At 44.1% G+C, this 21,148-nt stretch overlaps 1 protein-coding gene across 1 annotated transcript in view; it reads left to right on the top strand.

Annotated features, from left to right (window-relative positions):
* Positions 1 to 1,420: 1,420 nt before the first annotated feature.
* The window catches only part of LOC117039392 (scaffold attachment factor B1-like), a 34,210-nt gene continuing 14,482 nt past the window's right edge, over positions 1,421 to 21,148 (top strand). The window contains exons 1-13 of the mRNA XM_033136482.1: positions 1,421 to 1,675; positions 4,813 to 4,900; positions 7,316 to 7,380; positions 7,484 to 7,681; positions 8,086 to 8,148; positions 11,451 to 11,478; positions 12,393 to 12,918; positions 13,389 to 13,435; positions 16,589 to 16,689; positions 17,702 to 17,851; positions 17,961 to 18,040; positions 19,231 to 19,361; positions 19,489 to 19,580. Of these exons, the coding sequence (XP_032992373.1) occupies positions 1,436 to 1,675; positions 4,813 to 4,900; positions 7,316 to 7,380; positions 7,484 to 7,681; positions 8,086 to 8,148; positions 11,451 to 11,478; positions 12,393 to 12,918; positions 13,389 to 13,435; positions 16,589 to 16,689; positions 17,702 to 17,851; positions 17,961 to 18,040; positions 19,231 to 19,361; positions 19,489 to 19,580 (1,809 nt within the window). The 5' untranslated portion in view covers positions 1,421 to 1,435. The remainder of the gene's footprint in view (positions 1,676 to 4,812; positions 4,901 to 7,315; positions 7,381 to 7,483; positions 7,682 to 8,085; positions 8,149 to 11,450; positions 11,479 to 12,392; positions 12,919 to 13,388; positions 13,436 to 16,588; positions 16,690 to 17,701; positions 17,852 to 17,960; positions 18,041 to 19,230; positions 19,362 to 19,488; positions 19,581 to 21,148) is intronic.

The following is a 21,148-nucleotide window of genomic DNA, read 5'->3' as shown; positions in this document are numbered from 1 at the left end:
TGCCCAAAAAAGGTTGAAAAACACTGGCATAGAAGTCATGCCTCGTGGTGAGATGCAAATGTAAGATAAGCATCGAGTGGGACTTCCTGAGTGTTCATCGGGAGAGAACAATAGAGCCCTGTTTGCATAGTCTTATCACCTGGGTGGCTCGGGAGGGAAGCAGTTTGGCCAGCGATTGTCCCCTGGGGTCTCTTCCTGTGTGTACGTGACCTTCCGCTTGGGGGATTATGGCCGGGACCAAGTAGCTTCCAAATCCTTGGCCAGTTAAGTAAAATGGCGGTGGATTGAAGAGAATCTGTGAAAGCATTGAATTTCTATGAATTTTTAAACATTACAGGGTTGTTGTTTTTTTCGTTAGACAGCTCTATTCGGAAATGACCTGGGCCAAAATAGATACAATGTATCTAGTCCTGATTGAGTTAACAAGGTTTCGATAGACCCAGTCCATTTTTCTCGCAGTGGGGAGCTGAGTTTGCCTGCAGAGGAATTGCATTGCGTTGATTGCCCAGGACGCGCCTCCATGCAAATATAACTGTTCATTCAGAGAATACTACCAGTGACGGTGCCGTGTATGTAATATAGAGAAAAATAGAGTCTTTATTCGTGGGGTTTGGGGGGGGGTTTCCTTCGGGGTCGTGTGTGGTGCTTATGTGACATTGTGACGGGGGGAAGGGGTTCCCTGTCCAGAAGGGTTCCCTCGAGGGCATTGCTCCGCTCCTCGTGGGTTTCCTCGGGAGGAGACTTCGTTTAGGTACCCACCCCCCCGTCCCGTTCCGAGCAGGCGCTGTAACTCTCCAACGGTTTGACTTCACCCCCCCCCCCCAAAGATGGATGCCAAGAATGCAACTGATAAACCCATTGAAGGGCCAGCTCAGAGCCGTGCACCTTGTTGAGCACGGGAAGGTAGGACCAGGTGCTCCACCTTGACCTCCTTGGAAGAAAAAAAAAAGTGGGATATAAACGGAATCCATCAATTAAGTTGTACAAACCACGCATTAGTGCCCTCGCCGCCTTAGTTTTCTTCTGGACTACAACTCCCATCAGCCCCAAAGCCAATGGCCGCAGGGGGGGCTGATGGGAGTTGCAGTCCAGAACCTCCCCGAGACTACCAGATTACGGCGGCATACAAACCGGAAGCAGCCGCTCTAGCAGATTCCCTTCCGCCGGAATCTATGGTGTGTTTCCCCCCGCCCACCTCCTTACCCCACGCTGCTCTATAGCGAGCGCAGGCGTCTGCTCCCCCCCCCACCGACGTCCGTGCGCGTCCTCCGCGCGTGCGCACTCGCCCTCCCCTGTTACGGTGTCGTCGTCGGGCCTTCCCGCCATTTTGTCTGACGGGACGCGGCGGCGGCGGCAGCATCTCCCACCCCGCGGCGCTCGCTTTTTTTCAGGAGGGGAAAAGCGGCGGCGGCGGCAAAAACAGCTTCAAGGCTCCATGGCAGCTGCAGCCGCTGAGGGGAGCGACACCTCGGCCGCGGGGGAAGACGACGCGGCGGCGGCGGCGCTCCTCCTTCCTTCGTGCCCCCTCAGCGGGGCCAAAGCGGCGGGGGCAGCATCGCCCGGGTCGACGCGTCGTGTGAGCGACCTGCGGGTGATCGACCTGCGGGCCGAGCTGAAGCGCCGCAATTTGGACACCGGCGGCAATAAGAGCGTCCTCCTCGAGCGCCTCCGCAGCGTGAGTTGTGAGGCGGGGGGGGGGGGGCTTTTTTTCTCTCCTTATAAACACCTCGTTTGAAAGGGTGGTTTGAAGGCCGGGTTGGGGGGGGGGACGAAAAAACATTGAGGGGAAAGGGGGGGACACAAACCACCACCACCCCCGCGGTTTCCCGGCGTGTCCACCCGCCCCCCCCATTTGCTTCTGAAAAACGGGGAGGGAGGGAGGAAGCCCCCGACGAGACCTTCAGGAATATAGGGCGGTATATAAATTCAGTAAATAAATAAAATATAAACGGAAACATGGGAGGGGGGGGAAATCCAGTTTCTTGCTGCTCCCCCTCCCCCCATTTTCCTGTGTGTCTCCCACCACCACCACCCGCATATAAATTCAATGAATACAAAAAAAATTAAATAATTTAATTAAATAAACGGATCCATTGTCTTTCTCCCCCATTTTACAGTGTCTCCCCACCACCACCACCCACATTTGCTTCTGGGGAAAATGGTGTGTGTGGGGGGGGGGGTTCATTTTATTTTTCCCTTTTTCTTTCCCCGCCCTGTGATTCTTCTTGTTTTTCTAATGGCGCAGCTGTTGTTTTTTTCCGCCTTGGGGGAAAGGCTACAGATGTGAACTTGTTTTCCTTGACCCTGAAGTAAATAAGGTGATTGGGGTTGGGAGAGCAACCCCCCCCCCATTTTTTTTTGTTTTTACACCCACACATCATCATCATTGCTTCGGGTCCGTAGAGACGTTTTTTTGTGGGGGTGGGGTTAATTATGTTTTTTGTTTTTAAGTTTAAAAAACCGTATATCTTTTGATGCCTTGGGCTCCATAAATCATAATATTAATATTATATGCCGCCCATCTGATATGGGTTGCCCCAGCCACTCCAGGCCACTTCCAACGAAATACCAAAACACAGAAAAAACCCCAGACATTAAAAAAACCTCCCTGTAAATGTTAAATATATACACTAACACTGTATTATTGGTTTTTCCAGGTGCCAAAATCACTAGTTCCCCTTAAACAAATGAGAGGTTGTGGGTGTCCCCCTCTCCGATATTTGCTTTGTTTTTATTTTTCAGTTACGTACCTTATGTGCCGCTCTGGGCTCCCTGGCGGGGTGTAAATATTAATTGTAAACACTTAATATTATTGTTTTTCCAGGTGCTCACATCACCAGGGCCCCTTAAGCAAATGATATGGGGGGGGACTGTTTATCCCCCTCCCCCACCTATTTGCTTATGTTTTTTAATGATATATTTTGCTTGCCACCCTGAGCTCCTTGGGGAGGAGTAAAAATTTAATGATATTCATACTGTGTTGTTGTTATTCTGGACCTTCACATCCATAGTGACCCCTGAAGTAAATAAGATGATGGATTGAGGGTCATTGAGAGGGGGGTTGAGGGTGGAATTAAGTGGGGGAAATTATGAGATTTACTAGCCGGGTGTGGGGAGAAGGAGGTTTCTAAACCTGATGCAGCATTAAATGATGGTTACGTAAATGAGATGGAGTTGCTGGGAAGGGGGCGATGATAATAATGATGACAGGTTTTGGATTTTGGTGAGGAAGGAGGAGACGACGATGTTGGGATTTTTTGGGGGGTGCAGGAGGGAGTCTACTTTTTATAGAAAACCAGATGACCCTAAAGTAAATAAGGCAGGTTTGGGGTTGCTGCAGGGGGCAGGATAGGATTCAGGAATGGAATCTTAAAGTAGAATGAAGGTGATGATGGACTTTTGAGGGGGGTCCTAAATGTGGGATTGGATTATGGCAAATGAGATGAGGAAGTATTTGGGGTTTTGGGTGGGATGGTGGGAACAAGAGGTGGAATAAAAAGAGGGAGAGTTATGGGGTTGGTTTGGGAAGGAAAGTTATGTTGGGCTTTGGTTTCCTGCAAGCGGGGGCGGGGCGGGAAGTAGACTCCTAAATATGTGATTGGATGATTCAGAAGTAAATACTTGATTGGGGTTCTTTCAGGGCAGCAGGGATTGAGTGGAATAAAAGGAAAGGAGGTGGGGTTAAGGATTGAGTAACAGTGAAATAAATTGAATAAGAAAGAATTTTGGTTTCTGCAGGGGGAGAAGATGGGATTGAGGGGTGGAATTAAAAGGAGGGAGAAAGAGGTGGTGTTGGGGTTTGTCAGTTGTTGGGCGGGGGCTCCTACAGATGGGAACAGGTGATGCTGATCCTATGCTGAGGATTACAAGGCAGCTTACAGTATAAAAACACAAAAGTTCACACCACAGTAACAAACAAAAACAATACCCCCAATACAGTCATGAGAAGGATGGGAGAGAACTGGGGAGGGGATTGATGGTCGAATGAAAAGATAGAAAGGGGAAATGGGGGGGGGTTCAGGGAGAGAAGTAGGTTGGGTGATGGTGAAATCAATGAGATGATAAGGAATTGGGATGGAACTGGGTAGAATTAAAGGGAGCAAGGTGCTGGTGATGGGACTGACTGGGGTGGAGAAGGCTCCTTTTAAAAGACATATTAGATGACCCAGAGGTAAATGGGGTTGCTGTGGGGGTGGATGATGAGAGAATGAGATCATAAAGTTTGTGGAATTACAAGGAAAGAGAAAGTAATGAAGAGGGGATTTGCTATGGGAAGAAGGCGCCTGAAGTTGGGATTGGATGATACTGAAATAACTGAAATGAAAGGGGGATTAGGGTTGCTCCAGGGGGGAGAGGGAGAGAGGGAGGAAGAAAAAAGATTTTTTTGGGGGGGAGGAGGGGATTAAGGGGTGGTTTCAAAGGGAAGAAGACAGGGGGGGATGTGTTTGTGGCAGGGGCAAGAAGAGAGAAATAGGGAGTGGGAGAAGTGGGGTGGCAAGTAGGAATGGTCTGTGAGGAAGGAAGGCCAGATGATGGGAGGAGGAAGAAAAAATGCATGTTAAAATGGAAAATACAGAAGGTGCTGTGGGAGTAGGAAGTGGTTAATTGTCCTGGGTAAGAGTGGTGAAATTTAGGGATGCAGTGAAAGGTGTACATCATGAAGACAGAATGAATACTACCATTCTTGAATGCAGGGCAGACTTGGCGTTGCAAAGCAAAGCTTCCTTGCAGTGAATCCTGCAAAATGTGCAAGTAATATAAAATAAGACATTTGCTGTTTCTGAAATGCACACAATCTTTTCTTCCTAACAGGCCATTGAGGAAGAAGGGGGAAATCCTGATGAAATTGCTGTGGTGGCAGAGAGCCCTGGCAAGAGAACTCCTAAAAGAACAGTGAAAGGTATGGAATGGCATGGATGTGCTTGCACTCTTGGCCATCTTGCAGATTGAGTTTGCTTCTTTATCTTGTGAACAGCTGTTCTCTTTCTAGATCAGCTCGTTAGCGTGTGCAGATTTCATGCTAGTTTGGATTTTCTGGGTCAGTTATACAAATATTTTATTTAGTTAGTTATTTGCGTATAAGTTTGGGCACCTAGATTTAAATGTCTTCCACTTCCCTCACCTCATATCCTTCTCCGTTTATGCGCTGTCTATTAGATTGTAAGACTTGAGGGCAGGGCCTTTCATGTGTGTGTATGTATGTGTGTATGTATATATAAAATATATAAATAAAAATATGTATACAGTGGTACCTCTGGTTACGTACTTAATTCGTTCCTAACCTGAAACTGTTCTTAACCTGAAGCACCACTTTAGCTAATGGGACCACCCGCTGCCGCTGCGTCACTAGAGCACGATTTCTGTTCTTATCCTGAAGCAAAGTTCTTAACCTGAAGCATTGTTTCTGGGTTAGCGGAGTCTGTAACTTGAAGCGTATGTAACCTGAAGCGTATGTAACCTGAGGTACCACTGTGTGTGTGTGTGTGTGTGTATATATATATATATATATATATATATATATATATATATATATATATATATAACTTTGCACAGTGCCTGGAAAACATTAGACAATTTGTAATGATAAGCAGAGCATGTGTCTTCACTCCAGTGGGAATTCTGCTCACGGTGTAATTCATGCCTTCCAAAATATGATGGAGCTCAAGCAGTGCATTCCCTGCACCCCACACTATAGTTTTCCTCTCCAAATGACAGTGGCTATTGAGCATGCGCAAAACTCAGTGGGCTAGGATGGGGATTTTCTCAATCCCTTTTGGTTCTTAAAAAACAAAACAACCCCCCCCCCCCCCGTTTTTCATTTCTTGCAGTTAACCTGATCATGCTGATTCCTTCCCCCTTGTTCTTTAGCAGCTCCATTTTCTTTCCAGTCCTGACAGCACTTGTTGCCTGCAATGGGTTTTAAAATATGTGATGCTACTTTTAGGGAGGGGGGGAGGCTTTTGATCTGTAGCTAAAGCAGGGAGGCATGACCTGTGGTCCTCCAGATGTAACTGGTGCCCCAACTCCCATCAGCCCCATTAAGTCTGCATGGTCAATGGCCAGGGAAGCTGGCTGTTGTGAATCCCATGAAGGTGTCATGGAGGGGGATGGTTGGCTCCTGAGGAGGAGCAGGAGGAGCCCAGGGAGTTGGAGCTAGACAACCCTGGCACCATCATTATGTATATATTTATTCATTATATATTTAGGCACCACGCAAAATTTTTACTTTGTAAGCAGGCCTTTGGCCTTTACATACAGTGGTGCCCCGCTAGACGAAAATAATTCGTTCTACGAATTTTTTCGTCTAGCGGTTTTTTCGTCTAGCGAAGCGGCAATGACAGCCGCGCTCCGCTAAACGGAAAAAAAAGACGAAAATTTTTCGTCTTGCGAAGCAGCCCCATTGACTTTTTCGTCTTGCGGGGCAGGTTCCGCTAGACAAATGCCGTTCGTCGAGCGAGTTTTTCGTCTAGCGAGGCATTCGTCTAGCGGGGCACCACTGTATCTGTGACCTTTTAGAAGTGGATGTGATGTTTTTAATGTATTTCTTTTTCCTATTGCTTTTAATGTATCTGTGTGAGTTATTGTTACTTTGGTTGTAAGTCGCTTTGGGTTGCCCTGTGTAAGATACAGTGACTGGCAAGCGTAAGGAATAAAATGCTATATCGTTAGTCTAACAAAGGTTTTGTCCTAATGTGGGTTTTGGAATTTTTCTTATGGGCCAGCATGTCTTCTTTTACACAATCATTTTGCCTGAGAATTTCAAAGCCTTTGTTCTGTGATTTAAACCATGGGTGCTACTCCCAAATATATATTCTTGGGGGCTACTCCGTTCTCTAGGCAATGTCCTGGGAACCAGAAATCTATTTCATCGCACAAACTGACTCTCCTTACAAGCAAGTGACAGAGTTGGTACCAATTTCATGTAAGTTGTTTTGTAAAGTCTGCTCGAACAGTGCTATAAATAGTTAAATAAAAATTATGTACGATAGATACCTGACATATGAAACAAAGAAAACATAACTTGGGTGAAATTTTCTTTCTTTCTTTTTGGTATCACTTGCAGACTTCCCCCCTCCCAGAACTGAAACTGTAGGCAAGCTTCTCACCTCATTGCAGTTTGAAATTTGGTAGGATCATAAAGGCAAAATTGAGCTGCATTGGGTTTCATATCCAATCTCTAAAGGGCCCACCCCTGCTTTTAAACCTTCCAACTTTGCTTTCATGTACAGTTGTTGTTTTTTCAAGTGGGGCCTAAAAGGAGTTGGAAGTAAAGCATGCCACCTGATGAGCCTCCAATCTGTTTGCTGGTTTTTAGGGCGTAAGCCAGAGGAAGAAGGTGGAGATGATAACGGGTTGGAGGAAAACTCGAGAGATGGACAGGTAAGGGGAAGGAGAAAAGTGACTTAGCCTTCCTTACAAGCTCTGTTTTCAAGCTACAGGCATTGCAGTTTCCTTTTTTATTTACCCCCCACCCCCTTTACAGGAGGATATTGAAGCAAGTTCAGATAACATCCAGGACATGGATGTGATGGATATTAGCATTTTAGACGAAGCCGAAATAGATAACACCAGTGCTGTTGATGGTGGAGATGATTATAGCTCTGAGAACCTTCTCGACTCTGACAAAGATAACATTGATGCGGAAATGAAAGAACTTCCTGAACAGCTAATGGAAAGTGAGGTCAGTAATTGGTTGGTGTCATCTCCTCTTGTGGTGCAAACCCAAGATTTGTGCTGGTGAAGTGTGTGGAAAATTCAGCCCTGCACACGCAAGTCTAATCACTATTCTTACCTTGGAGTGTTTTGTGTTTTTGTTTGTTTGTTTGTTCAAACAGCACCTACAGCCCTCTTAACCATCACAGGTAGTCTCTCTTCCTCACTTTGTGTCCTTATGTAGCAGCATTGTGTTACCCACACATTCACTTCAGAAATTGGAATGTTTGCAAACATTTTGTGGTTTGGTACAGTAGGGAAGGCTGGCTGGTAACAGTTAACTCTTTTTGTGACTTCTTATACCATCGCTTCAAGGGCTGGTGGTTCTAAGCATTTTTAGCCTGTAAGGAGTACCTTTTTTTCTTCTCTTAGGAGAATGGTGAAGAACTTGATGATCTGCTTGACGCTACTTCACCTGGCTTAACTGCAGTGAAGGTAACGTACCTGTCTCTTGATCAATACCTGTCGGCTTGATCGTATTCTGGAGCCCTGAGCTAGCAACTTGCTTTGCTGTAGTTGTTGTAATAGAGGCTGTGTTTTGATGTCGGCTTCACCTAATATTTAGCTTCCATGCAAGCCAAATCAAAAGGTTTCTGAGCTCCTCATTTCCTAGTGTGAATGGTAACCTCAGTGCATAAACAGCTGGGGCTGATTTAAATCATGGCAATGTGTTGTATCCAACATTTGTCAATTCAGAATAGACCTGTTGAAATTAAGGCACATGACTAGCAGCTGTGACCATTTGTGATAATAGCTATGAGGGTATAGGAACTTTCAAACTTGGCAAGTTGGTCTTTGCTTCTTTCTTCATTGTTGCTTTCTGCTTCCCTATCTTCACCCAACAAACAATAATGAAATGTTTGTGACTGATAGTGACTAGATAAACTAGAGCAGACTATTTTCACAAGGTGAAAATTGCTTGTGCCTAACAGGTAAAATTGTAAACATTCATATTTTAAAAGCTATCAGATTGGCTTTTTCTTGATATAGAAAAGTATCTTATCCCCATTAATCTGGCAGAGGTACCAATTCAGGTTAGAGATTATCTGCAGAGCTAAAATATACAAGCCATCCTCATTTTACGTGGGGGTTACATTCTGAACCCCCACGCACTGGCGAGGCCCACATAAAGCATTTCGGCACTGCACAATTGTGCATCAGACATGCATAAAGCGGTCATTGCCTATATTCAACATTATTTACTATTAGCCAAATTATTATTTGAGAGAAACTTGTTATCTCGTGTAAGCCATGTTGGAGTTGGCCAAATAATATTAATGGATGTGACTTAACTTGAATCTAGGGACACAGGTGGCGCTGTGGGTTAAACCACAGAGCCTATGGCTTGCCGATCAGAAGGTCGGCGGTTCGAATCCGCGCGACGGGGTGAGCTCCCATTGCTCGGTCCCTGCTCCTGCCCACCTAGCAGTTCGAAAGCACGCAGTGCAAGTAGATAAATAGGTACTGCTCCGGCGGGAAGGTAAACGGCATTTCCGTGCGCTGCTCTGGGTTGACAGAAGCGGCTTAGTCATACTGGCCACATGACCCGGAAGCTGTATGCCGGCTCCCTCAGCCATTAATGTGAGATGAGCGCTGCAACCCCAGAGTCAGACACGACTGGACCTAATGATCAGGGGTCCCTTTACCTTAACTTGAATCTATGCTGAATAGAACCTAGTTGGATTGAGCCCTCTATATTTTTTATTGAGTTTTTATTTTCTATCCTGTTTAAAGCTGGAAGCTGATGGCCAAGAAGGATAATTTTACTTGCCACGGCAAAGATCACATACTTTTATTTTTTCCTGTCTATGATAATTGTAGAGAGGAGCAAAAATGTAGTAGGAACTCAGAGCCATTGCTGCTTAACTACTGGAAATCTTATTCAGAGATTTTTAACAGAAGTTTCCCCACACAGTTCGTGTAAGTTATAGTATATTCATATCCATAAGGCCTAGAAACATCCACACAGCTTTTAAGTACAGTGGACGCTTGGGTTGCGAACGCGATCTGTGCGGGAGGCACGTTCGCAACCCGCACCGCTTCTGCACATGCGTGAGCACTGAAACCCGGAAGTAACCCGTTCCAGTACTTCCGGGTTTGGCGCGAGTGCAACCCAAGGTATGACTGTAATAGTCCTGCTTCATTCTACTTTCGTCAGCCCACACCTAGAATCCTGTGTCCAGTTCTGGGCACCACAATTTAAGGATATCGACAAGCTAGAACGTGTGCAGAGGAGGGTGACCAAGATGAGGAACAGAACAGTTCAGGGAGTTGGGTATATTTAGCCTTAAGAGGAGACTGAGATATGATAGCCATTTTCAAATATCTAAAGGGTTGTTCCGACTAAATATCAGAACTTTGTGACAGTAAGAGCTGTTAGACAGTGGAACGGACTCCCAGAAGAGATGGGGGCTTCTCCTTCCTTGGAGGTTTTTAAGCAGAGCTTGGGTGGCCATCTGCCACGGATCCTTTAGTTGGGATTCCTGCGTTGCAGGGGGTTGGACTAAATGACCCTCGGGTCCCTTCCAACTCTATGCTGTAATTCTATGATTCTGAGCAATTATAAGCAGCTTTGCAGAGATCTTAGGCTCTTTGGAAATTATAAATTTATTTCACGGCTGAAATACATTACTGTATTGAATTTGCTTCCTGTATGGGGACAATAGTTATGGGTCTAAATCCTATCCACAATCTTTGACACACACTCTAGTTTCCAACTCCTAGTGTGACTAAGCCTGAAATAATTACACATTCTACCTTTATTTGCCTCTCCCTCTCCTCCCTCTGTTATTTTTCTAGAGCTAAAATTTAGGTTGGAAGCTTCTTGGGCCTGGGGCCAGTCCTGTTTATACTCTGTAAAGTGAGGTGTCTAACTTTGTGGCTGTTTTTATGACACTGAAAAAATTAATGCGGGAAACTGGGGAAACCTTCAAAGACTCATGTAACCTTTGTGCTGGGCTTGTACCTTTGTTGCAACAAATAAATGATCAGGCCTGCTTGGCTGCTGCTTTGCTTGGCTGAAGTCTCTTGTTTTGTGACCGAAGATCCGCGGGGCTAGACTCCAGTGAAGTTGGGAAACGCTTTAAGTAGCAGACCCCAAGATTTGTCCTTTTCAGCCATCATTCCTCTGCTGCCTGGGGCTGTTGGTACAGTCGTACCATTCGACTTCCAAAACGTTCAGAAACCAAAGCGCGGCTTCAAGCCCCGCCGGACGTTCAATTCCAAAGAACGTTCGCAAACCGGAACACCCCCTTCCAGGTTTGCGGCGTTTGGTTGCCAAAATGTCCGAGTACCAAGGTGTTAAGGATCCAAGGTATGAATGTAGTTGGAAGTCCAACAACACCTGGAGGGCTACAACTTCCCTGCAATAGGTCATTGCCTTGCTTGGATTCAACCGTCTCTATGGTACAACACTGTACATATTAATGCATACGATTGCGCTTTGATGCAGCACAGGAAGCCCTCAACTTATACGGGGGTAACATTCTGGGGATTGGCCCTGAAGCGAAAATTTTTTGTAGTGAAAACACATTAGGTGCAATGGCAGGTGGGATTGCTGAAGTCTTTTTTCCCTCATCCTCTTTATTTTAATATATATATTTTTGCCAAGTGCATAATACTGAGTGTGCACAAGTTAAATGTCCATAGGTTGCGGGCTTACTGTATGAACTACTTCAGGCCTGCTTTTGTTTTTGTTTTTTTTGCACCATTTAACACACACCCTTTTCTTCTTTCAGGACTTGGGAGAGCAACATTCAGAGCCAGGTACCTTTCGATTAATTTCCTCTAGCTGATTTTTAAAACGAGGTGGAGAAAAGGCCCAGGACTTTTAACTAACTAGACATCTTACATTGCTGAGTAGTGAACAGTCCACGTCATTCCAAAGTTCATAAAGATTTTAAACCTACGGTAACCCTTATTGCTAGCTCTGAGAAGTAACACCTGTCGTTTTGCAGTTGCTTCCTCTAGACCTGAAATGTTCTTTTTTTAAAAAGAAAAATAGTAATAATCTCTATTTAGCTTCACAAATGCGCTAGAAGAAATGTTAGCATCGCGTATGAAAGCAAAAGATTTCTACCTCTAGCACAGATTGTAATATATGATTGTTTGATCAGGGAGAATAGTGAAGGCAGTTTAAAAGTTACCATAGGGGAAATACAGTGTTTTTAAGTGAGTTACGGCGTAACAGAAGAAGGAAGACAAAGAGGTTCTACATGGAAATTCCATAATACTGTTTACTTTCTTGGACTCTCACATGTTCACACCATCAGAAGATGTTCCATTTGACATGTTGGACCGCCCTGCCTTAAACAAAAAGAGAGAAAGCAATTCAGAATTTGAAATGGAATTTTGTGTTCTTTGATTCATTTCTATTTAAGCCTCTTGGAATTTGGGAAGAACAAAACCTCTTGAAGACTTGTCAAGAACGAGCAAGAAGGTTTTCATTAAAGTAATAGGGTCATTTTCTTCTTCGTAACTTATGATCTTGCTATAATAAACCATGTCTAGTTAGCGTTAGGCATTTGAATGTGGTATACCCAAGGGGTTTTCCAATCTCTGTGTAGCCTTAGCCGTTCTCTCAGTGTTAAGTCTGGCAGCCATGCCCGTTCCGCATTTGTCTTTGCTGTGTTTCCCTGGTGATTAAACCTTGTGCCATTCTATTCCTGTTAAATCCATAGAAAATGAGAAAATGCTCGACATTTTGGGTGACACTTGTAAATCTGAGACCCTTAAAGAAGAAGCTTCTGAAGCAGAGCAGGCACAAGAAGAGAATATCTCGTTGCCGGTCAAACAGGAAGCCCAGGAAGAGGAAGACACACTTGCCACTGCCGTCGCTCAGTCGGACGAAGAGCTTTTAGATACGGACAGCCAGTCAGGCCAGGCTGCGGCCAAGAGCGAGGAGGATGAAGCGAAGCACTTAGTGGTAGCGAAAGGGGAGCCGAGTGAAGAGACAGTAGAGGAAGCTAACCTGGACTCTGACTCTTTAGCGGTAGAGAGCAGGTGTGGTGGAGGAGAAGGAGATGGAGAAGGAGAAGGAAGTGTTGAGAGTAGCAATGCAGCCCAAACTCTGGAAGCCAGTAGTGAGGAAACTGCGGAGAAGGATGCAGGTTTCCAGGTGGTTAGCCAAGATGCCGAGAAGATGGAAGCCAAGGCTATTTGTGAGGAAGAGTCCTCTGCCCAAGAGGGTGGTGATCAGAACACGAGGTTTGTTTTTTCTCCGTTTTAGACCAGATGCTCTCTTTTTCTTTTTTTAAAAAAATCTCGTTGGTCTGTAAGAGATCAGGGTCACTGTTTTTCTTCATATTGGCCTGCAAGCGTACTGAAATTCTGTTACCTTATTATAAAAGCCATCTTTTAGGTTTTGTTTTCTCCCTTCCCCATGAACAATTAAAAAACCCCCCAGAAAGGTTTGATTTCTTTTTTACAACCTTCAGAGGTTGTTTTCTTAAATCTTTGCCTTTAATTGTCTGTAAGATGTTTTGTCTTTTAAGGTTTACTTCCTGTACCTATCTTAGCAAGATGTTTTTCATTGTTGGCTTTTCTTATTTTCTTTTTCACAACTAATTCTGGTAGGTATTGAGTTCTAGTGTACTATATATAAATATATTATAAATTTGCCTTAATTTCCTTCCTCATTAGTTTTTCTTTTCTTTTTCTCCTTCTTTATCCTTTAGTTCTGAGGAGATCAAAGATGAAAAGCCAGGTTCCAAAGAGGAGAAAGGTATATGTTTTTAAATATTTGTGTCTGTGCATAAGCAGAACTCAGCCTTCCTTTGATGCTATTTGATTGATCGATCTAGAATAACGGACATGGTTTCGTCTTTCTTGACATGCTTAACGTGAGTCATGCAATAGCAAAAAAAAAAAAAGTTAATGCAATTCTGGGCTGCATCAACAGAAATCTAGTGTCATATGCCTTGGCTAGACTCCCACCTGGAGTCCTGTGTCCAGTTTTGGGAGCCCCTTACATAGAAAATTGGCAAGCTGGGATGTTTGCAGAGGAGGATTACCAGAATGATCAAGGTTCTGGAAACCAAGCCTAATGAGGAACAGTTGAAGGAGCTGGATATGTTTAGCCTGGGAAAAAATAGAGAGTTGATAGAATAGCCATCTTCAGGTATCTGGAGGGCTGTCGCTCGGAAGATGGAGCAAGCTTGTTTTCTGCTCCAGACGATAGGACTGGGACCAATGGATTCGTATGAAAGAAAAAGATTGTGACCCTAAACATCGGGAAGACCTTTCTAACATTAATAGCTGCATGACAGTGGAACAGAACTCCCCTTTATTGGATGTTTTCCAGCAGAGATTGGATGGCCATCTGACAGGGATTCTTTAGCTGTGATTCCTGCATTGGACTTGGATTATCCTTTGTGTCCCTTCCAATGCTACAAAAATTCTGTGAATCCACTCTTGAGTATGACTATAACAGCAATGAAAGATGACGCAAGCTTCTTCCGGTCGCCCAGTAACAGATAATTACTTATTTTCAGCCGCCAAAGGCCATCATGAAACTGAAATGCAACCTTGGGACCAAATGCATCGTGTCCTAGCTACTGTTGCACTCTGAAATAACTTAATTTACCTGGCTGCCTTCCCGTAATACTAATATGACTAGAAGGAGCCTATTAAACAGCAAGTGGTAGACACTCAAAGACAAGCTGACTTGGCCAGCTCCCCAAGATTTCTGATTAGTGAAAATAGACGATATTTGACCACCCAAATGCCATATGTAGCTAATCTTGAAATTCCAAAGCAGCGAAGGGCATTCACTTTGGCCCGATGTCGGGCATTACCTTCAGCAATGCAAGAAGGCCGTTATGAGAAGATACCCCATGAAGAAAGGAAATGCCCTTGTGGTGCGGGGCAGCAGAAAACATTAGAACATGTCTTCTTCTACTGCAAGTATTATACGGACGTCCGAGCAAGGTTTATCCAACCCATTTTAGATAAGTCTCCTGGGCTTTCAGAACAACATAATATCTCATTGCTATTACAGGATGAAAGCCCAGAAATCACTTACGCTGTCGCCAGATTCTGTGCAGCCTTGATACATATACGTCGAAAGATGGTCTGTGATGTAAATCAACTTTAAATAGTGGCCTAAAATATTGTTGGATCTATATTTTAGTAGCCTATCTCATAGAACCGATAACCCGAGTCTAAATTTTATTAGTTATATCTATGTTTAATCAATGATTTTAAGGACATGGTTTAAGTCGGGCTGGATATGTTGAATATGCCCTCATCATGTAATGAGTACCCATTTAAACATATATTTTTTACATTGTTTTTATAAATGCAAATATCTTGTTTTATGCTGGTCTATGACCGAATAAAGTATATTCATTCATTCATTCGACTAGAAGGAGCCATTCCCAGAGCCCCTGGCCATAACTCACAGAGTTAGGTGCTGTTTTCCCTGTCTTGAAAGAGGAAGGTTAAGGGCCAAAGATCAGTGACAGAGCACCTGCTTTGAATGCAAAAAGCCCCAACTCAGTTCGTGACATCTGCAGGCCCTGTTGAATATTTTCCAAGACAATAACTCTCACACACTATAAAAGAGCTTATAACCCACCTACTCTCAGCAGCCAGGAGCATCATAGCCAGACACTGGAGAGAACTGTCAGGAGTGAACATGGACCACTGGTACCAAATCGTATGGGAAACAGCCTTACTAGGAAAGCTAACCAACAGACGGAAACTGACACGGGGACAGATAAGAAGATGCCTTTGACCCGGTGCGGGTCTCCTTTATTATGCACACAGCCCAACAACAAAAATCCACCAAAAGCATGTGAATTGATATGGATAACTTGACTTAACAACCCCTTCCCTTTCAGTTGCAGTCAACTGAAGTCAATCCCAGCCTCCCCCCCCCACGACCTCTCTCACTGCCAATGAAACCCAAGTGACTCTGACAAAAAAACTTCACACATACACTAAGGAAAAGAAGACAAGTTTACCACCACACCTCCCACTTCTCTCCCCCCCCCACCTTTCTTCTCCCCCGACCTTATACTATATACAACATTAACATCTCGCATCAAATGTAACTGACCTGTAGAGAAAACTCTGAAATGGAGGCAACACGTGTACAATTGAAACACAAGAAAATCCTTTAAATGAAAACTTTTAGAAAGAAAGAAATGAACTCATCTGGGAACTCATTCTAGGGGCGAAGTACAAAATGACTTTTGGCCACATCAATCGAGCCACTTCTTCCTCATGTTGAGCATCAAGAGACAGCTGGACTCCAGAGTGCTACACCAGTTGGAGTGACAATGTAGCTATGCCTCTCATGGGGAAGAGCCTGATTTGGACGCTGAGTGTGTGGTGTGTGTGAGAGTGTGAGAGAGAGAGAGATCCAGAGACTCCAAGCTTTTGAAATTATACTCTAGGCTTCCTCCAGAATTCCTCTTAGCAGCTCTACTCCCCCCCACCTGCGATTTCCCCCACTGCTGTAGCCATCCAAAAAGAAACTAGAGGCTCCTGTGAGGTGGCTTGGAATCCTGCAAAAACAGTGGGCCCCAGCAATAACAAAGTGAGAAACTGGACGTGGAATTGGCCTAGTGGTACTTCCCACCAAACAAAGAGTTTGCACGTTGCTGTGAACGAATGTTGGCATACATAGCTTGAGTGTCGGCAATCCCAGGCACATTTTGTAAATGTCCAGAAACCCACTAGCGAGTATAAATGAGGCTGTCAAGTGTTTGCAGTGAGTATCTGACAAGCGGGGATGTACTTATGATGTTGGGGGTCTTAACGTGCATTTTCTCCAGGTTAGATTTCTTAGGGTTGCATTTCCCCTTCCAGAGGTGGGGTGGGCTGCCTTGTCATGCTGTATATGCTATAAACACTTCCCGTTTCCACGTAGGCCGCAGTGCTACCACAACTGGTCGGAACTTCTGGGTGAGCGGCCTCGCTTCCACCACCCGAGCAACAGACTTGAAGAACCTCTTCAGCAAATATGGAAAAGTAAGGCTGCATTGATTATTGTTGAAGCCTTGTGGTGGAGAGACAAGTAGGGCCTGTAATAAAATGGTGCAGAATATCCTTAACCCTTAACGAGAGTGGCCTTGTTCAGGGCTCCCACCAGCTATGTGCTTTCCCCAGTGTGGTGTAGTGGTTAAGTGCGGTAGACTCATAATCTGGTGAACCGGGTTCGCGTCTCCGCTCCTCAACATGCAGCTGCTGAGTGACTTTGGGCTAGTCACACTTCTTTGAAGTCTCTCAGCCCCACTCACCTCACAGAGTGTTTGTTATGGGGGAGGAAGGGAAAGGGGAATGTTAGCCTCTTTGAGACTCCTTTGGGTAGTGATAAAACGGGGTATCAAATCCAAACTCCTCTTCTTAATACATTTCTCTTCCATTTTCCTGTTTTTGTTTTCTGACATTTGGAGTTTCTGGCTACTTTTAAAAGATGTTTTTATTTATTGAATTCGTGATAAAAGTACTGTATAAAGGAAACGGCAGTAATAGAGACTACATTTCATGAAGCATCGCAATATGAACAGGCCCAGCAATGAATATAAATTTTATTAGATGATTCTGACAGTACAGTTTTTGTCCCAAGGTGGTTAGCCACAGGTAGCCAACGTGTGGCCAGTGGCCTATAATTGTTTTCTTAATCAGAAACAAACTTAACGGAGGTGTATCGTGTGTCCCGAAATTTATCTAGTCCAGACCCCTTTCCCAGAGGTTTTAGTGCTAGCTCTTCATTCAGCACCATAGGGGATTCTGGCTACTACAGGTGAAACTCAAAAAAATTAGAATATCGTGGACAGGTTCATTTCTTTCAGTAATTCCACTTAAAAGGTGAAACTAATATATGAGATAGACTCATGACATGCAAAGCGAGATATGTCAAGCCTTTGTTTGTTATAATTGTGATGATTATGGCGTACAGCAGATGAGAACCCCAAATTAACAATCTAAACTCAAGCTGTGGCTAAGTTTATTTTAAATATATGTCCTTTCTTTCTTCAAGGTGGTTGGTGCCAAAGTGGTGACTAATGCTCGGAGTCCAGGAGCCCGGTGTTACGGTTTTGTGACAATGTCCACAGCTGAAGAAGTGACAAAATGCATTTCCAGTTGCCACAAAACAGAATTACATGGGAAAATAATATCTGTTGAAAGAGTAAGTGGTGGTTTTCTCTCTCTCCCTGCATGCTTAAAACAAAAAAAATAACCTAAGGGATGTTTTCCCAAATGTTACTTCTTTTTCTAACAAATAAACTTAATTTCAGGCAAAAAATGAACCTGCTACAAAGAAGCTTTTGGAGAAAAAGGATAGTGAGGTGAAGAATGAAGCTTCAGCCAGTGATAGGTAATATGCTTTAGACTTGTTTTTCTTTTATTTTAAAAACATATATTATTATTATTTTTTACTGTGTAAACTGTTTCCCCCCTAAGTATCTTTTCTGTTACACACAACTTCCTGTGTGAGGAAGCAGAACTGGAAAACCTGCCTAAAAGTGCAGGTGCAGGAGCTACGTACCTGGTGTGAAAGGACTGCATTTACAGTCCTCCCAAGACTTGTGCCATTTGGAAGGCACATCAGACTCCTCTCCTCCAAATATTTACTGCGTTGGGAAGAAGAGAGACAGCTTGGCGCTTGCTCTGTCCATCAAGAAAGACCATTTATACATACAATATTTCCTTATATTCTGAATTTTTGCCTTTCCAGAAGAAACTTCATACATGGGTGTATCTTATTGATGAAATCTACACTGCCATTTCAAGAATCTGTAGACTTAGCCTGAGGTTTCTTTGGGAGACTCTGGATAGGAACAGCAAAAAACAGGGGTGCGGCCTCTGTATATATTTCCTACACATACACACATGGCCCAAGTTTAGCAGGTGGGCAGGACTAGCCGCTTGTCAATCAACTAATTCAAGAGACCCATTTTCACTCCATGTAATGCATGGCATTTCAAAGCCCCAACAATCAGTCAAGGCTTCAAAGCACAGTTTACAGCTCTGTGCAGGCTCTGGTGAAAAGCTAATAGTTTGGGTTTGCTGGAGACATGGGACTTCAAAGTGCCATACAAACGCGCGCACACACACACACACCTTTTTGGCCCAGCTCCATCTTTGCACACCTGACAGCATATGAGACAGCAGGTGGGCATGGCTTGGCCAAATGGGGAGCATAATTGGGCCCACAGGCCAGAGATTAGTCTGACTCAGACTCGTGTGTCAAATTGAGCCTCATTGCCCTGTTGGGTTTCCTTCCCTCTTAGTCTTCTTTCCTGCAAACCTCCCTTGATCATCGTCCCCTACTGCTCCTACCCCTCCCCCAAACAGCAGACACCCCAAGGATTTGGTGTCGTTTTTCTGTCTTCAAAATTGACCGTTGAAATTGTCCTGTTTGTGTATTTTTTGTTGCTGATACAGTCACCCTGGGTTATTTAAAAGGTGTTCACAGGTATGCCATAGGCATTGCCACAGCCAGGAGAGGGATTGCATTGTTGCCCTGCGTTTCCTTCCTGCGTTTTGAACTCGCTGGTTTTGCAGGTCTGCCAGTGTGAAGAAGAGCGAGAAGGCTGACCCGAAAGAAGATGCTGCAAAAGCAGAAGAAAAAGATGAGAAGGGGAAAGAGGAGTCAAGATCAGGTTCGGTGGATCAGTCCAAGACACCAAAATCAGGCAAATCTACTATGCTGCCGCATTGGGGGAGGGGGAAGAATGTAAATGGCTGGCTATTGTCAGGGTTGGAACATCAAAACCAGATTTCGTGTTGAGTATCTTAATTCCCACCCCTGTTTTTATGTAGGAAGCAAGGGTACAGAAAGGACTGTGATAATGGATAAATCCAAAGGCGAACCAGTTATCAGTGTGAAGACGACAACTAGGTCTAAAGAGAGGGTAAGTGGAACCAGGGCATTTCTCTTGATATGTGTAACTATATAAAGGTTTAATGAAACATTCAACTTGGCTCAAAAAGTTTTAAGCTTCAGCTGATTAGAAGTACGTACATCCTAGTAAATCTCAGGCAATAGAAAGGGCAGAAGTTTAGATTGGGTTTTCTCCTTGCTTTATTGAAAGCCACCCAAATCTTGTTAGAAATCACCTTCATTTACTCCCTCGCTTCAGTCGTTTAAATTTTTTGTCCAGTGGGAGAAAGGCATCCAGTTATCAGTTGCCTCCTGCAACTACCTTGCAGAACCTTAAGAGACAGGTTGAAAGAATTACGGTAGTATCTTAAGTTCTACTCAGAATAGACTCATTGGATTAACGGACTTGAGCTAGTTGTGTCTGTTAATTTCTGCTCTATGACTAACGTGTAAATAATTATTTATTAAATTTGTATGCTGCCCTATACCCGTAGGTCTCAGGGTGGCTCACAACATAAAATTACAATATAAAAAAACAAGCTATCATTAGCTTACCAGCGCTGCCTAAAATCACAGCATGTTCTACCAAGGCTGTCTCTACCTCTGCGGCCTTTTCTACTAATGCTCCCTTAGCTGAGCTTGCAGGGGCCGCAGTGCGATCTTTCACCAGATATCGTTTCCAGGTACTATAAAGATGGAGGTGGCTCTTCGCAGGAGAGTGCTGTCCCTCCCATTGGATAGAGAATAGAATGGGATGCATCTAACCCAACCTAGGGCTGGGCAATATCTTTTTTTCAACAACATCAGGAGCTAAATATTGTGATATGCTGGTATATCACAATGTCTGCAATGGGTGTCAGTTGCTTCTTCCTCAACACCTTAGCCAGAAGGCGCGAGGACTGCCTTAAACTGCTCAGCTGCAGGACGGGAAGCTGTATTATTGTGTTTTAATGGAATTTTTAAAATTGTTTAAGTTACGGATATTTTGTTTATAGTTGAAGAGATAGCAAGTCATATTTGGCCTGGATTTTGGAAATGTGTTCTGTATAGAAACATGAAATAATCACTTATTTTTTAAATTATGCCCCTTTAAGTAAATTGGAACCAGATTTGGTCAATTTGAGTTGCCTTGTGCTCTAAGATCCCTTGTTGGAAGCCGATTCAGACTGTTAAAGAGTATATAATTTTCTCATAGCAACTGGGCCCGCATTCATTAAGCCCACAAACAGAAAGGACGGCACAGGGCACATTTGTGAAGGTTGTGCAGTAATTTTAAATCTTTTTTGTGTATTGCTCAGTACCCACTACCTCACGTAGTAGAGGACTACTTGGGTGCTTATAATGCTGGGAAATGTTTCCGTAAATTAGACATTTAGGAAATTGATGATCTCACCGGCATTCTGAAATTCAGCAAGAACAGATTTGGGCCACAGCTACCGGTTTTCTCAAAAATGGATATCAGGAATTCAGATCAGGGAAGAGCTTCTCTTGCAGCTGTAAAGGCATCATATATCTGATTCGGTTGGGCAGTTTGCGAATTGAAGGAACATACTGGGGTTTGTTTTCCCCCCCAGAGTGAAATTCCCCTAAAATCATACT

This window comes from Lacerta agilis, chromosome 18 (genome assembly GCF_009819535.1).
Source record: "Lacerta agilis isolate rLacAgi1 chromosome 18, rLacAgi1.pri, whole genome shotgun sequence".
NCBI classification, from domain to species: Eukaryota; Metazoa; Chordata; class Lepidosauria; order Squamata; family Lacertidae; genus Lacerta; species Lacerta agilis.
Note: the sequence above shows the minus strand (reverse complement) of the source record. Positions and strands in the feature narration are given on the sequence as shown.